Source organism: Colius striatus, chromosome 11 (genome assembly GCF_028858725.1).
Source record: "Colius striatus isolate bColStr4 chromosome 11, bColStr4.1.hap1, whole genome shotgun sequence".
In the NCBI taxonomy this organism is placed as follows: Eukaryota; Metazoa; Chordata; class Aves; order Coliiformes; family Coliidae; genus Colius; species Colius striatus.
The window spans coordinates 9,441,538-9,457,637 of NC_084769.1; the positions used below are offsets into that span (position 1 = coordinate 9,441,538).

Consider the following 16,100-nt stretch of genomic DNA (forward strand, 5'->3'; position numbering starts at 1 on the left):
TTAGGAAATCTGTGGTCTCAAGCTAAAGCTTTCATGTTTTCATGCAAAGCAAAGCTTTCATGACTCTTGTTTGTATCACAACTCTTCCCAGAGAGGTGTGTTATAGATCCTATGGGGGAGACAATGAAGAGATGTGCCATAAGGACAGGTAAATGTGGAGAGGCAAGGAGAGAGCTTCCCCCACATCTGCCTCATCTCTCCCAGCTGCTTCATGCTCTCTGTGTTCCCTTGCTTTGTAACAAAGCAGCCTGATAGATCCTCATGTGGCAAGAAAGTGCCTCCAGAGACTAGCATAATACTGAGCAATGTGGCTACATACAGCTTCTATTTCTGCAGTGCAGGATCTCATTCTCTGTGGGATGTTTGACAATGCTGTAGCAGAAGCTCCTTTAATAGTGACAGGATTCAGTCTGTGAAGGTTCAGGTGTCAGGGAGTGATCATACTTCAATCAGCACAGTTTTCCCCCATTCCCATGTTCTCTGTCCTCTCAACAAAATGCTCACTGTATCTTGGTAATTGGCAATAACCTACATTAACTATATTAAAAAAGGACCACAAATCTTCCTTTGTAGTCTGCGTTCCCAAAAGCCTTACTTTTGCTTTTTGTTTGGGATTTTTTTCTCTGTAATTTCAAATCTTTTACAAACTAGTCTGCCATGATGAAATTATGGAGCTTAAACTGAAATATACTTGTTATTAATTACTTACTTTAAAGATCCTGACCAGGTCAAATGAGACCTTTATTCACTCTTAACTGTAGGTTAAACAATTTGCACAAATGCATACCGTAAACTGATACCATCAGATTAATGCATTGGCCTTTAACTTTACTGTTGCTAAACAAAAAACATTCAACAAAACTTTCCCTGTGGTTTCTGTTGTGTAGGGATACGGGGGCTACCTTACATCAATGATCCTCAAATCCAGTGAACGGCTCTTCAAGTGTGGAGCTGTGGTGGCACCAATTACAGATATGAAGTTGTATGGTGAGTACCCCCTGCCCTACACCTATGCAATAGACTATTCAAAGTATCTTTTCTTCAAAGAGCTACTATTCATTTTAATTAAGGGCAGAAAATGTAACAATATCAACTAGATTTCACCTCACTTTCTTGTTCCTTCCTTTAAATGAATGGGCAGATAACACTGGGTCAGTTTACCAGAACACACAGCAGGTCTAATATTAAGACCACTGATTTTTGCAAAAGAGTTGTGTTCCCCACTGAAGTTCAGTCAGGTACCTCATTGCTTGAGAATCCTTCAGCCATATCACTCTGAATCAAGACTTAGGACAGGAATGGATCTTTTAAGATTAGTGGTGAATTCCTTACAATATCAACCATGTCATCATTCAGTCGCAGGACGTTAAGTGCTATATGGGAAGTTTTGGACACAGACTATGGACTGTGGGCTGTGATGCACAGGAAATCAGACCAGATTACTTTAGTGGTCTGTTAGACTTTTTTAGTTTTTGGGAGTTTGGGAGGTTTTGATGTTGGGTTTGGGTATTTTTTTAGCTGTTTTAAAATGGTTTTAAATGATACATTCTGGTTTTAAATTAACAGCTCTTTGTTGACTTTATGGCTTAAACAACTTCTCCAGGCTCTAGGTCAAAACTCTTGACTTTTAAAATAAAAGTAATTTTGATGAATTCATGAGTTTCTGGTTTTACTTTCACAGCATCAGCTTTTTCAGAAAGATACCTTGGTATTCCATCAAGAGACGAAAATACCTATCAGGTAAGTTAGCAAGTAACTTAAAATGACCCTGTTACTCTTAAAATGCAATTCAGTTACCCTGTTGCGTGTGTTTGTTTACTAGGCATCCAGCGTATTGCACAATCTTCATGGTTTAAAAGAAGCGAATTTGCTAATAGTTCATGGAACAGCTGATGGTAAGTGTTTACAGATGCAATTACATTAGGAATCTGGTTCTAATCAAAGGATTATGTCAGGAGGTTGGGACATGCCTTTTTTCTATAGTATCTAGCAACAGGACAAGGGGTAATGGGATGAAGCTGGAACACAAAAAGTTCCATTTAAACATAATGAAAAAACTATTTCACTGTTGAGGTGAGGGAGCCCTGGCACAGGCTGCCCAGGGAGGGTGTGGAGGCTCCTTCCTTGGAGGTCTTCAAGACCCGCCTGGACATGTTCCTGTGCAACCTGATCTAGGTGAACTTGCTTCTACAGGGGGTTTGGACTAGATGATCTCTAAAGGTCTCTTCCAACCCCTACCATTCTACGGTTCTGTCATTCTAATAGGCAGACATTCAAAGACTGATGAGGCACACACCCAATAAGTAGGTTTTTAGTTTCATTGTCCCTCCAGTGGGATTTTTTTATTCCATTTGTCACCTCTAATTCTAAGCCAATGACACTTTGCTGAATATTTGTACTTTTTAGGTGCTGTGTGTTCTAATTTGTTTCAATCCTGCGGACCACTGTCTTGCTAGTGAAAGGTGTTATATGGATTATTAATAGGACAACATACATTTTTAATGGTATTTTAAATTCATAGAGATCCTGCATTTGAAGAAAGAGTTATCATTACAGTTGGTGAAATACAGCACCAAATGGGAAGTTAAACTTTTCAGCTAATTAGTTTCAAGGTAATGCCAAAGCATCTGAAGTTATTTGGAACTTTTTAATAGCACCAATACTTTTAGCAGTAGTTTAAGACAGAGAGTGAGTAAAACAGTAACTTCTAGCACTTTAAATGGAATCATAGTAGGTGTCAATCAAGAGATAATTTGTAATTACAGATTTAAATTTAACATCAGTATATTTTTCTGAACTTTTTTAACTGATGTAGGTCTAAAGTACCAGCTTTGATACAGTCACAAATTACAGTGCTGCAACAAGCTCCTCCGCACAGATTCCCATGCATATTCTTTTTCTTGGCATTTTCCTGCTTAGTGTGGGATAGTACAAAGCTTCCTACTCCTACCTGGAGGGATAAGTACCTCATGTTGACAAGGGCTGAATTGAGGGTGCCACCATGCACAGTTGGCATGATGAGGATGGCACCCGCCAGCCTGTCACCCCAACATGACTAGTCAAACCCACATTATAGATCCCAAGTGGGGTGCAAACACTGCTCAGTGTTTCTTCCCAGAGCAGGGAAAAGAGGGAGAGATATATAGGGTGATTGAGGAAGCATGAACATCTAAGACTTGGATGATTGTAAAAGGCAGCAGCAATTTCAGCCCCTCTGAACTTGGCAGTAGAGGGAATTGGGACTCTGATAGATGTCTGAGCAATGCAACGTGTTCAAGACTGGGACTCTGATTGCCTGTTGCCCTTGCTTAGTGTCACATGGAGTGACACTACCCAGCCCACTTGCAGCCTAAGCTCTGCAGGATTAGGACATGGTAATAAAAGTGCCTGATTTTACTACACACAGATTAAGTTACTGATATGCTGCAGAAAGTCCATTACCTGAAGAAGTGTGGGCTTTATTAACTCTGTGCAAGCAATAGAAAATCCAATGTGCTTTCATTTAACATGCTTATAAACTGTCACGATGTTCAAACAGAATGGTTTTACACCCCTCTAAACTATCACTGTGTGTGTAAATCAAGGGTAGAGAGGTGAGTCCTCACGGAATGCCTGGAAAGCGTGATTTCCCTTTGTGCTTTCAACTCCTTCTCAAGAACCTCCTCTGTTAACACCCTGCCTCACTCTTTCTGGTGGGACTGTATACTGCTCACCAGAAAGACAGTCAGCTTCAGATCTGGTAATTAAAGAGACTGGAAGTATTTTCAGTCAAACCTGTTTAACAGTATTGCATATTAGCATAACTTTTTCTAATAATGTGCAAATGTTGTTGTCTTGCAGCTAAAGTCCATTTCCAGCATTCAGCAGAACTAATTAAACATCTAATAAAAGCTGGAGTTAATTACACTATGCAGGTATGTGGAGCTGTGACATTTCCTATTTCAACATTTGACCTCATATTGCTCTTCCTTCCCCAAGATGGACTCTCCCTACCACAATGCACCAGTATTGCCTCAATGTGCAGTTAGAACTCCATTTATGCCCATTTTCCTTTCTGTTAGAATAGATGTCAAGAACCATATCTTCTTGTCAGTCTACTGGGCTCTTCTACCATCTTTTTTTGCATGTGTTTGACCTACAACTCTATACAGAGGGATGTAGAGTCCGTGTGCATTCTCTGGAATATTAAGATAGCACTACTTTGGTCCCTTTTTACCAAAAAAAAAAGAGTATTGGGTCGCAATTCCCCTTATTTTCAACATTTAAGTGTATTAAAAGGTGAGAGCACTGTTCCCTCTCTCCATAGCCACGTGGAGGATGAGGGTGCTGTGAGGGACAGGCTGGGGAGTGCAATACGTGACTCTGTGGATGCTGCTGGCTGAGGGTTCTGATTGCACTGAACCTTCTTGAAGCTTAGATGTTGTGGTTTCGCTTCCTCTTCCATGTATCTCTGATGTTACACTTTGCAAAGCTCATCCTTACTGGACCGTAGGTGAAGCTGTATTTTCCACTGCAGCGTGTGGGCTCACATCAAGGAGGAGGTGGTAACGGGGGGATTAGCATCACTTACAAAGTGAAGAGGGCTTTTTTGCATGAAATCAAAGTGGGGCAGGATCTGTTCCAGCCATCCCTGTGATTTCAGCTGAGGTGATGTAAAGGCCTGTGGAGAGAAGCAGGAGTGACAAGAGGTCTCTCAGAAGAGCCCTATTGAACCTTTTTCATACAACCTTGTGACACCTTGAGTTTGAGGAAGCAGCTGAAGGTTTCTGCCGTGGGCCACTGCAAGTTTCTTGTCTGAAACCCTGTGGCCCAGTTTTCCCTTTTTTTCTGTTGTACCTGCAAACAGCTCAAGGGGTAATGGGAACAAGCTGGAACACAAAAAGTTCCGTTTAAACAGAAGAAAAAACTATTTCACTGTTGAGGTGAGGGAGCCCTGGCACAGGCTGCCCAGGGAGGGTGTGAAGACTCCTTCTTGGAGGTCTTCAAGACCCACCTGGACATGTTCCTGTGCAACCTGATCTAGGTGAACCTGCTTCTGCAGGGGGATTGGACTGGATGATCTCTAAAGGTCCCTTCCAACCCCTACCATTCTGTGATTTTATGATTCTTTATTCAGCCTGAACATTTTTATTCAGCCTCACTTGGAAGAAATTTCCAGTGAAATTTGAATTAAGAGATAAGAATGCTCACACACACCCTAGGAGAGAGAAATGATGGGCTTTAGATAAGATAGTTAAAAATATTAATAAAAAGGGAGTTTTTTTGCCAAACACTTAGAAGCTGGAATATCAAGAGGTCCCTTGTAGGCACAGACGTAGCTTGGACCAGCCAGCTTGAATAAAGATGGTAGGGATAAGTTAATGCAGCTGGCATGCTACTTCAGAAACAGGTGCTGCAAGTTAATCAATTGGGCCCTGGGTGATCTCATGGGCAGAAGCAGCATATAAGGAGGTAGCTAGCAAAGGAAGGGTGGCTTCGAGTCAGCTCTGGTGGTTGTACTACGTTGCCCCTGTACGTCTCTGCACGTGCATTACTTAGACCCTCTACGTCTTTGAGTGATTATTGCCTTCACAACAACAACATTTGGTGACCCCGACGTGATTCGCTGAATCGGTTGGATCAAGAACCCTCGGCAGAAAAGCACTTGGATTTCTGCTGGAAAAGGCAAGTAATCTGAGCAAACTGATATAATGGGAAAAATGCTAAGCAAAGAGGAAAGTCCTATTGACACCCTCCAGCATATCCTTGCGGAAAAAGGATTCAATTATGAAAGAGAGCCTTTGCTAAGGCTTGTAAGATGGGGACAGGAAGTGGGTCTCTTTGCTTCCCCCCAAGAAGTGTATGAAAAAGGACACTGGGAACAGCTAGGAGACATGTTGAATAATGCTATCGGTTTGTGTAAATTGGTATCATCCATTATACACCAGCTAGAAGCTGAGCGTGCTGCCGCTGCTGCCATGAAAGCAGAAGCTGCTGCACCATCTGCGTTCCCGGTGGATGCTAAAAGATTCTTTGGAGGTGGTGACTTTATAGTGCCATCGGCTCCACCTCTAGAAGAAAATACTCAGAGATTCTTTGGAGGGGATAATGTCGTAATACCCTCGGCTCCACCTCTGGAAGAGGAGAGCATGGATGTGAGCCCACCTCCCCCAGAACCCCCTAGAGCACCGTTCCAGGAGCCGAATACACACATTGCTTCTCCTCCCCTCCCACCCACCCTTCACCATCCTGCCCCATCCCACCCTTCTGCTATACCTGAAGGAGTACCTAACAGAGAACGGAAGGTACGTTTTACAAATGATATGCCGTTGCCCCTGAGCTCATCAATCCCTGAGTGTATTCCTCTGCCATCATCACCCCCAACTTCTAGTGAAGATCAACAAAGACAATTATTAAAGGAAGAGTTAATACAACATGGAGAAGATATGAAACACACTTTGGCCCAGCTGGAGGAACTGATAGAAAAACCAAAAGCAACAGCTAATCAGCTGTTGGAACGAATTAATGAATTAACCAAAACAAAGATTAAAGTTTCATCCCCACAGGTACTCAGAGATCCTCGTCCAGATGATTATGATCCGGCTAAGAAATGGAGAGGCCTCATACGTGATGCGGTAATCGAAGGCGAATTTATTCCGCAAGCCTTTCCAGTAATAACAGCACAAAGAAAACGACAATGGGCACCTTTAGATTGGAAATTGGTAAGAGAAGGCCAGAAAGCAGTAATGCAATATGGCTTGTCCAACCCATACGTTCAGACATTACTAGATCATATTTTTGCCAGTGGGTTAATGACTCCATTTGACTGCCGGAAGCTTGCAGAAACTTTCCTGAAGCCCACTCAGGTATTATTATGGGAGTCTGAATGGGAAAAAAGAGTTGATCTGACGGTGGTGGAAAACATGGACTTACAACAGGGAGATCCGCGGCGAGTTGTCACAGCAGACATGATGCTGGGTAAAGGAGCATTCGCTGATCCTCAGGTACAAGCCCGGCTGCATGAAGCTATCTTGCAGCAAACACAGACACTGGCACGTCAGGCATTTAAGATCGTTCCTGATATGGGGGTGCCAGTTCCCTCATATACAACTATTATTCAAAAACCTAATGAGCCTTTCATGACCTTCTTAGACCGCCTAAGAGCAGCTCTGGATCATATACCAAACATGTCGGCTGAAGTAAAGGCGGAAATAGGGTTACACTTAGCAGTTGCTAACGCTAACCATGATTGCAAAAAGATCCTGCAGGCTCTCCCGCGGACAGCAACTTTGGTCGACATGATAGAAGCCTGCTCTAGGGTAGGATCGTCAGCACATTTAGCTGAGGCAATGGCAACAGCATTGAAACCTTTAGTTCAAGCCCACAAAGGAGATCGGAGGCCAAAGTGCTTTAACTGTGGAAAAATAGGACACGTGAAAAATCAATGTCGGTCCAGACCATTGGTATGGACAAACAGCTCCGCCAGGCCATCTGGGTCCAATGGCAGATTTCACGGTAATTGTTACAGATGTGGCAAGTTTGGCCATAGAGCCACTGAGTGCCGCTCTCGAGTGGCCAGACAAACAATGCATAAGGGAAACGGGTTGACGAGCGCAAAAAGGGCGAGCGCGATGACACAAAAACGCCCTTCAACACCAAGAGCTGCCTGGATGGCCTCAGATCAGCCACTGCAGGAAGCGCAGGAGTGGATGTGGAAACAGCAGTAGATGTAACCATCCACAACACAGAGGTAACAATTATCTCCTCTAACGTTAATGGACCCCTTGGCTATGGATTAAGCGCTTTGCTTTTAGGACGGTCATCGGCCTCTCGACAGGGTATTTTTGTGCTCCCCGGTGTAATTGATGCAGACTATGAAGGAAATATTGGAATAATGGTTAAAGTTTGGCAGCCACCAGTTCATATACCTAAAGGAACTAAAATAGCGCAATTAGTTCCTTTCAGAGCTAAAGTTCCTTTCGCAGGAAGTCGTAAGCGTCGAGACGGTGGTTTTGGATCCACTGGAGTACCTGAGGTAAGACTGGCGGTGCCGCTTTCACAGGGAAAGCCCACTCAGACGGTTGTATTCCAACATCCAAATGGTGAACACATGGTTGGGTACAACACATTACTAGATACGGGAGCAGATGTTACTATTGTCCCATTATCCTATTGGCCAAAAAGCTGGCCTTTAGAGAATTTAGACACCCCTGTCGTTGGAGTAGGAGGAATACAGATGACAAAAATTAGCACAGACCTGATTTCGGTATGTATACAGGGCGAAGAGAATAGATGTGTGCAAATTAGGCCCTATGTAATGAATACTTCAGTTTGGCTTTTGGGTAGAGACGCCTTAAGCCAAATGGGCTTTCGTTTGTCAAATGAAAATTTTTAATGGCGGCCATTGATGGGCGACCAATCCTGAAGTTAACCTGGCTAACAGATAAACCAGTTTGGATTGATCAATGGCCGCTAAGCAAAGAAAAGCTCGCCCACATTCATGAATTAGTAAATGAACAACTACAGAAGGGTCATATTAAACCATCCACCAGTCCATGGAATACACCAATTTTTACTATCCCTAAAAAATCAGGGAGGTGGAGGCTGTTACATGATTTAAGAGCTGTTAATGCAGTGATGCAGGACATGGGTGCTTTACAGCCAGGATTACCCTCTCCTGCAATGCTTCCAAAAGAGTGGCCCCTGTTGGTGATTGACTTAAAGGACTGTTTTTTCACAATTCCCTTACATGAGGATGACAGTGAGAAGTTTGCCTTTACAGTACCATCGATTAACAAACAAGAGCCAGCAAAACGATATCAATGGACTGTTTTACCTCAGGGAATGAAGAACTCACCAACTATTTGTCAAACTTATGTTGCCTGGGCGCTGGCACCTCTGCGCAAAAAATACCCTCGTGTCTTATTTTACCATTATATGGATGATATCTTGATTGCAGGAAAAGACCTGGACCAGCATCGCATTCTACAAGAAGTGAACCGACAGTTAAGCAACTCCGGGTTGGTGATCGCGCCAGAGAAGGTACAAATGCACGCCTCTTGGAAATATTTAGGTAATATTATCACTGATGCGCGCATTTATCCTCAGAAGGTGGCAATTAAAACAGATATTGCTAACTTAACAGACGTTCAAAAGCTGATAGGTGATATCCAATGGGTACGAACCATATGTGGTATTACAAATGAGGATCTTGCGCCACTAATGCCTTTGTTAAAGGGCTCAGTAGAGGCTGATAGTGCGCGAAGACTGTCTCGGCAGCAAATCCAAGCAATAGAAAAAATAGGAAGCAAGATAGTCAATAACTACAGTCACCGATATGATCCTGACTTGTCAATTAACATTGCTGTGATAAGTCAAAACCAGCATGTAATGGCAATCTTGATGCAATGGGATTCAGTAGCGAAAGACCCATTGAGGATCTTGGAGTGGATATTTTTGCCATATAATTTACAAAAAACAATTACCACAAGGCTTGAGGCAATTGCAAAAATAATAGTTAAGGCCAGGAAACGTCTGCTGGAAATAGCAGGGATTGAGGCAGACATCATTTTCGTTCCTCTCACAGATGAGTTCTTGAACTGGGCACTGCAACAATCTGATGAATTACAGTGGGCCTTATTGTCATATCCAGGAACTATAAATAATCATTATCCGGCCCATAAATTGTTCTCTGTTAAATTTCAAATGGAAGACCGGCCGTTGAGATCAGCAGTACCCGTTAAAGGCCTGACTGTTTTTACCGACGCCAGTAAGATCCAAGCCAAAGCAGGAGTGGTTTGGTGGGAAAATGGAAAATGGCAAAATCTAACTGTCCACTCCCCAGGCAGTTCAGTTCAACTGCTGGAACTGATGGCTGTAGTTAAAACTTTTGAGAAATGGTCAGACGTCCCATTAAACATCATCTCCGATTCCCTCTATGTGGTCGATGCTGTCACTCGATTAGAGAGAGCGCTGTTGAAAGAAATCTCTAATCAGAATCTGTATAACTTATTTCTGAGACTCTGGCATCAGATAAATGAACGGCAAACTGCTTATTATATTGGACATATTCGAAGCCATTCGGGCTTAAAAGATGGCCTATCAGTTGGCAATGAAATTGTTGACAGGATAGTGGCAGCTCCTTTATTGATACCTACGGGGCCAATAATTGACAAATTTTCTCAAGCCCGAAGATCGCACGATTTTTTTCATCAAAGTGCGAAAATGCTGGCGAAGCAGTTTGACCTGACCATATCGGACGCTCAGGGTATTGTTTCCACGTGCCCTGCATGCCAGAATCAGATCGGCCTAGGTGTAGGAGTCAATCCCAGGGGTCTGGCACCATTAGGTATATGGCAATCAGATATCACTGTCTATGCTCCTTTTGGGCGATTTAAACGTATACATGTTACTATTGATACTTATTCAGCCATGGTCTGGGCCACAGCCTTAACCAGTGACAGTTCTCGAGACGTCATAAGACATTGGAGGAGTTGCTTTGCTGTCCTTGGTGTTCCAAGAGAGATAAAAACTGATAATGGCTCGGGATACATAGCCAGTAAAACACGTAAGTTTCTAAACTTATGGGGTGTTAAACATACTACTGGTATCCCAGGAAATTCCACCGGTCAAGCCATTATTGAACGGACACATCAAACCTTAAAAGGCCTTCTAGAAAAACAAAAAACGGGGGAAGAGGGGGTGAGTCCTCAAGACAGACTAATGAAAGCCCTTTATACAATGAATCATCTCAGAATTGTGGCAAACCGGAATGAACCACCGGCATTAACACACTTTGCCCAAATGAGTCGGGATTTGGATTTTACTGACAAACCTAAAGTTTGGTATAAGAATCCCACTACTGGAGAGTGGCAAGGACCTGCAGATCTGTTAACGTGGGGAAGAGGCTATGCTTGTGTCATTACAGATCAAGGTCCCCGATGGATTCCGGCAAAATGGATCAAGCCACATCAACAGAAAGGACTTAACTGTAAGACCAATGGAAAAAACAATCTTGAGGAAAGAACCAAGTGATCCACCCTCAATCCATCACTCTATTAAAATGTAAACCCTCGCAACTGTGGCACCACTTAGGCTGCTGTAAATTCCTTCAGCTATAAAAGAATTAAAGAACTTAAGATGACCAACAGATGAAGAGATACTTCCATCTTATTGATAATGCTCACAGATCAGCATGCTAAAGGATCTGAAGAAAAGTCCGGAACTACATCAGGAAAAAGAAATATCAGTGGAGCTACCAAGACCTCATCCCTTCCTGCCAGTGTGCGTCCCTCCTACCAACACATATCAGATTGTTTATTTTGACTTTATGGATTTCTGTATTGTATTGTTCAGCGATGTAGCTGTTATTGACCTTTTGTTGTAAACTCATGGCCATGGGTAAAAATATTTATGTTTTCTTCATGTACCTTTAATTCTGAAATGTGTTGCTAAAGGCTGGCTGGTTCAAAAAAGAAAAAGGGGGGAATTGTAGGCACAGACGTAGCTTGGACCAGCCAGCTTGAATAAAGATGGTAGGGATAAGTTAATGCAGCTGGCATGCTACTTCAGAAACAGGTGCTGCAAGTTAATCAATTGGGCCCTGGGTGATCTCATGGGCAGAAGCAGCATATAAGGAGGTAGCTAGCAAAGGAAGGGTGGCTTCGAGTCAGCTCTGGTGGTTGTACTACGTTGCCCCTGTACGTCTCTGCACGTGCATTACTTAGACCCTCTACGTCTTTGAGTGATTATTGCCTTCACAACAACAACAGTCCCTAAAAGCATGAGGTAATTAATCCTCACTGACGTTAATGGGATTTGGATGCCTCGACACTGGTGAAAATGCCAGCTAAGTAAACTGTTCTAAGCACAATGACTGAGAATATAAATTTTTGTTTTAGTTCTGCAGATCCCACTGCAGTGGTTGTTTTATATCAGTTCAAATTCCAAGAGAATGAGTTTTACTTTGAGTTTTATTAGCTTTTCTTGATGCCATAAAACTAATGTTATCATCCCATTGCCATAAAAAACATTTTGAAGATCAGAGAAAGAAAATTAGAGCCCTAAATATTTGAAAAACCTTTTAAAAACTATTTACTTTCTTCCTTTCTCCTCTGCCAGATCTACCCGGATGAAGGTCATAGCATTGCTTCTGAGAAAAGCAAATATCACCTTTACAGCACAATCCTTGGGTTTTTTAGTGCTTGTTTAAAGGAGGAGACACCAATTTTACCACAGGAACCTGAAGAGGATGAATAAGGAAGCCTGTTTGTGTTAGTACTGAAGGGGACTTACTTTGAGGCTCAATAAAACCTTAAATAAAAGTGACTGTAAGATTGCAGATTCTGCAGAAGCTCAAGGGCAGCTAAAGGATATCACAGTGGAACAGCACATTTACAGACAATGAGCTAATAAACTGGAATTCGACTACAAAGTCCAAACGTATTACCAAGGGACAAAACCTTTACCTTTGTGGAAGGTCAACAGTTGGTTACAGTTTCCTGGAAGAACTTAGTTTTGCATAAGTGTAGGGTTAGTGCATGTTTGTTATGTTCAAGCCTCACTGTTGGTTCTGTAAGTGGTTGCTCGTTTTTGGGTTATTTTTTTTCTTTCATTTAAATGCTCATCTTTATCCATCTTTGCATAATGCACAACCTATCCTAAGTATTATGGCCACTAATATTTTAAAAGGTGAGCTGCAATCTAACACTTTACTGTAATGTTACAATAAGTGCAATTCTTCCTCTGTCTATTACACATAAGAAACCACAGAGATAATAAAGGGCACGATATTTTCTCTAGTTTCTGCTCAAAGGGGATATATTGTCTAGTGCATCATATAACATTGATACTGAAAATGGTTTTGGTTTTCCCCAGTTTCAGCATTGACTATTATTACTGTATCTACTAGTAACCAATAAGAGACTTTTTGGGAGCATTCTCTTGCTCTTTATGTGTATACCCAGAACTCCCTAAGCAGAAAAATCTCTCTGAGCTTGAAGAATTTTTTTTCAAGACATAATCAACAGCTGTATTTAAAACAGTATCTGCAATTGAGATCTTTCCCCAGTCCAGAATGTATCTATTTGTTCCTTAAAATACGTTTGAGTTGTGTTTTGGTATTGTTTATAGCAGTCAATAGTTTGCTGGTTACACTCTTAATTTTAGAATATGCTACTTTGTCACATGTAAATTAGATACATAAATATTAAATTATAGTTTCAGATAAAGAAAATTTATTAACAGTGTATAATGAATGCCACTGAGTAATACTTTACTCCTCAAATGAAGACATATTTTGTGGAGTGCATCTTCCTTTTCTCCACCTGGTCTCAGATGTAGTTTGGATGTTCATCAAGGTGGAACACACCATTAGTTTTTATTCCAGGGCTGTTCATCACGTCTCTTGCAACAGGATTTAGCTTCAACAGCATCACAAAGAAATGAAATGTTTTTCATTCAAGGCAAAGGAAGCTCCTGACAAGTTAAATTTTGGTATTTATTCAGAGGATGAGCCCCTCATATGTCCATTTATTTGCTAAGGCGAATTACAGCAATAGAGATTGAAACTATGAAGTAAAAAAGGCAGCCAGTTTGGGTTTGCAGAATATTAACTCTGATCACTAAAATAAGTACAATGTTGACTTAATTCAAGATATCTTCCTGAAGGTATGTGAAAACTCTTGACAGATGCTGTGCCATTTACATGAAAATAGCTGCCTCTTTTTGCTTTCTGGATACATTCCAGATACTTTCCTACCCAATTAAGGTTTTGTTTCTTGCAAGAATAAAAAGAAAGTAGTTTTTTTGAAGGTAACTATGCTATTTAAGATGTGAAGGTCTGCATATTTTATGAAGAACGGGAACTGTTTTTAATGTAATCAAAAATCACCTGAAGCTTTTCACTCATTACTTTCATCCAGAGTATTTTCTTTCACAGTTAGCGGTTTTTTTATGATACAAACAATTAATTTGTCTGAAAGGTGTGGTTTTATGGAACACTGGAAAGTCTCTGTCTTTTAATGTTCAGTATTTATCTTGTTTTATTAGCAATGTTTAACTATTTTTCAATTAGTTTAATACAGTTTTAATGTTCAATGATATCTTGTTTGGGTCCCAGTGTCACCACAAAGTATTTATAGTAGATATGGAGTACCTATGTATAGCTATGGTATATATGTATGGAGGCTACTATGTGCACTACAATACGACCATAGAAAACATCAACAACAAAAAAAGGAAGAGAAGAGTTCAAACCAGGTTTTGCAAATCCTGTTTTCTATAGAGGAGAGCAACATTTTAAAGTCTTCTATTGGCTGGGACTTCTAGATTGTGATTTTATAAATTACACCCATTACTTAATAAAAGCTCACCTGACAATCCTGATGCTTTTCCTAATCAAACATGGTAAATCAGGTCCTAATCCAGTTGAATCCAATGAGACTATTTTCCCAATTTGAGCCAAATGCGCACAAAGAAAGGACGGTGTGCATAGGTTGAGCATGGACTCAGCACGCAGAGCCCACATGAGTAGGGTAATTCTTCTCAATGTGTGCTGTTTCTCTGTGAGACACTATGTGCTCACATTCACTGCATTTCACATATGTGTAACCTTTAGTTACCGCAAAAGAAAACAAACAAGGCTTGCGTCTCAGCAATAGGATTATGCCAGTGCTCAGGAAATGTGTTGTTCCAAGTCTGTGGAGCCCACACCCCGTCTTCTCCTTTTCCCATAGCCCTGTGTTTCAGGTCCCTGTTCCCTCCTCTCCCTACCCCAGCATCTCACTTCCAATTTTGATCAATTTACCTGAATATGAAGGTGGCATGAGGACATGGCTTCTGTAAGAGTGCTTTTGTCAGGGCTGGTATGTTTGAAAAGTGTGTTATCTGAACTGTGGGGTTTCTGTGGAAATGTGGTATGCTTTTAATGTTTTTAATATTTCTCACACTGTCCTACAAATACAAGTATTTTTATATAAATATGTATACAAGGCTAAGCATCAGACCCAAATTAACTGGTTTTACTGAAATTTGTGTGTGTGAGTTAAATTCAGATATTGTAAAAGTATTTGCAGATGCAGCCTCTGAGTCTAGTTAGACTAAAGAACCTGGTGCAAGGGGTATCTCTGCTCTTGCTAACCTATTCAAATATTTCTTCCACTTACAGCACGGTTGAATATTATTATCTATCAGCTTCTACATACATTGACAAGAACTCATTAATTAATCTATGTGATCTATAGTATTGATCAAGAAGAATTAGTACACATTGCATAGAAATGGCATGAAAACATAGCTTTGTCATAGTTTATCGTTAAGCACTATGATGACGTTTTAGGTCTGAAAAAATTACTGTTCAGTTCAGCTGTCCTTAAAATGTGACACTTACGAGACTAGACCCATTAATTTATGGAAAGCTAGGGAATCAGCACATCCATTTACAGCTTGCTAGAGCTTATCTCTACCTTCTTGATTTTCTTTCTCCTTTTTCTGCTATTAGGACTTGCAAAATCTATGAAACCTGTAGGTCATATTGAAATTTCAATTATATTACAACACTGGGAGTAACTGCATGTCAATTGGAATATTTTTTTCCAAACTGTTGAGTACAAAGAAAGGCTGATTGTTTTTAAATTCTTTTTTTTTTAATCCTTTTGCAGCAAGGACAGAATTATTTATGACTCTATGTGATCAACGGCTGCTATGATTTGCTATTTTGCTCATTGTTCCTATGTTTTTGGCATATGTAGATCTACCTGTGTCTGAAAATGAAGATGATTGCCTCTCTTCTCTCAGCTCTGGCACTTATTTTGAGTATGGAGTCAGACAGGTTCAATTAGGGGTGAATTTGTGCCTTTTAAGACAGAAAAGCTTGTATTTGATCTAAAGCCAAAGGTTCTCCATGGAAACTTGGGAATGTTGAGTGTTAGCTCCTTTAATAAAATGCAGAGGATACAAGGTGTAACCTGGGATCACTGCTTGCAGGTTTATTAGATGTTACTGAAGAAACTGAAGCAAGAGCAAGACTGTCCCAAAGAGACAGAATACCAGTTTCTTTTGCACAGCCTAAAAGCACACAGGCAAGGTGCAGTGGTGCCAGCATTTTATATGTACTTCAGGTA

The 16,100-nt window shown here is 41.1% G+C and overlaps 1 protein-coding gene across 1 annotated transcript in view; it reads left to right on the forward strand.

The window, feature by feature from the left end:
- DPP10 (dipeptidyl peptidase like 10) overlaps window positions 1-12,646 on the forward strand; it is a 440,052-nt gene extending 427,406 nt beyond the window's left edge. The window contains exons 22-26 of the mRNA XM_062004641.1: window positions 888-987; window positions 1,682-1,740; window positions 1,823-1,895; window positions 3,841-3,914; window positions 12,100-12,646. Coding sequence (XP_061860625.1) covers window positions 888-987; window positions 1,682-1,740; window positions 1,823-1,895; window positions 3,841-3,914; window positions 12,100-12,237 — 444 coding nt within the window. The 3' untranslated portion in view covers window positions 12,238-12,646. The remainder of the gene's footprint in view (window positions 1-887; window positions 988-1,681; window positions 1,741-1,822; window positions 1,896-3,840; window positions 3,915-12,099) is intronic.
- Window positions 12,647-16,100: the final 3,454 nt, after the last annotated feature.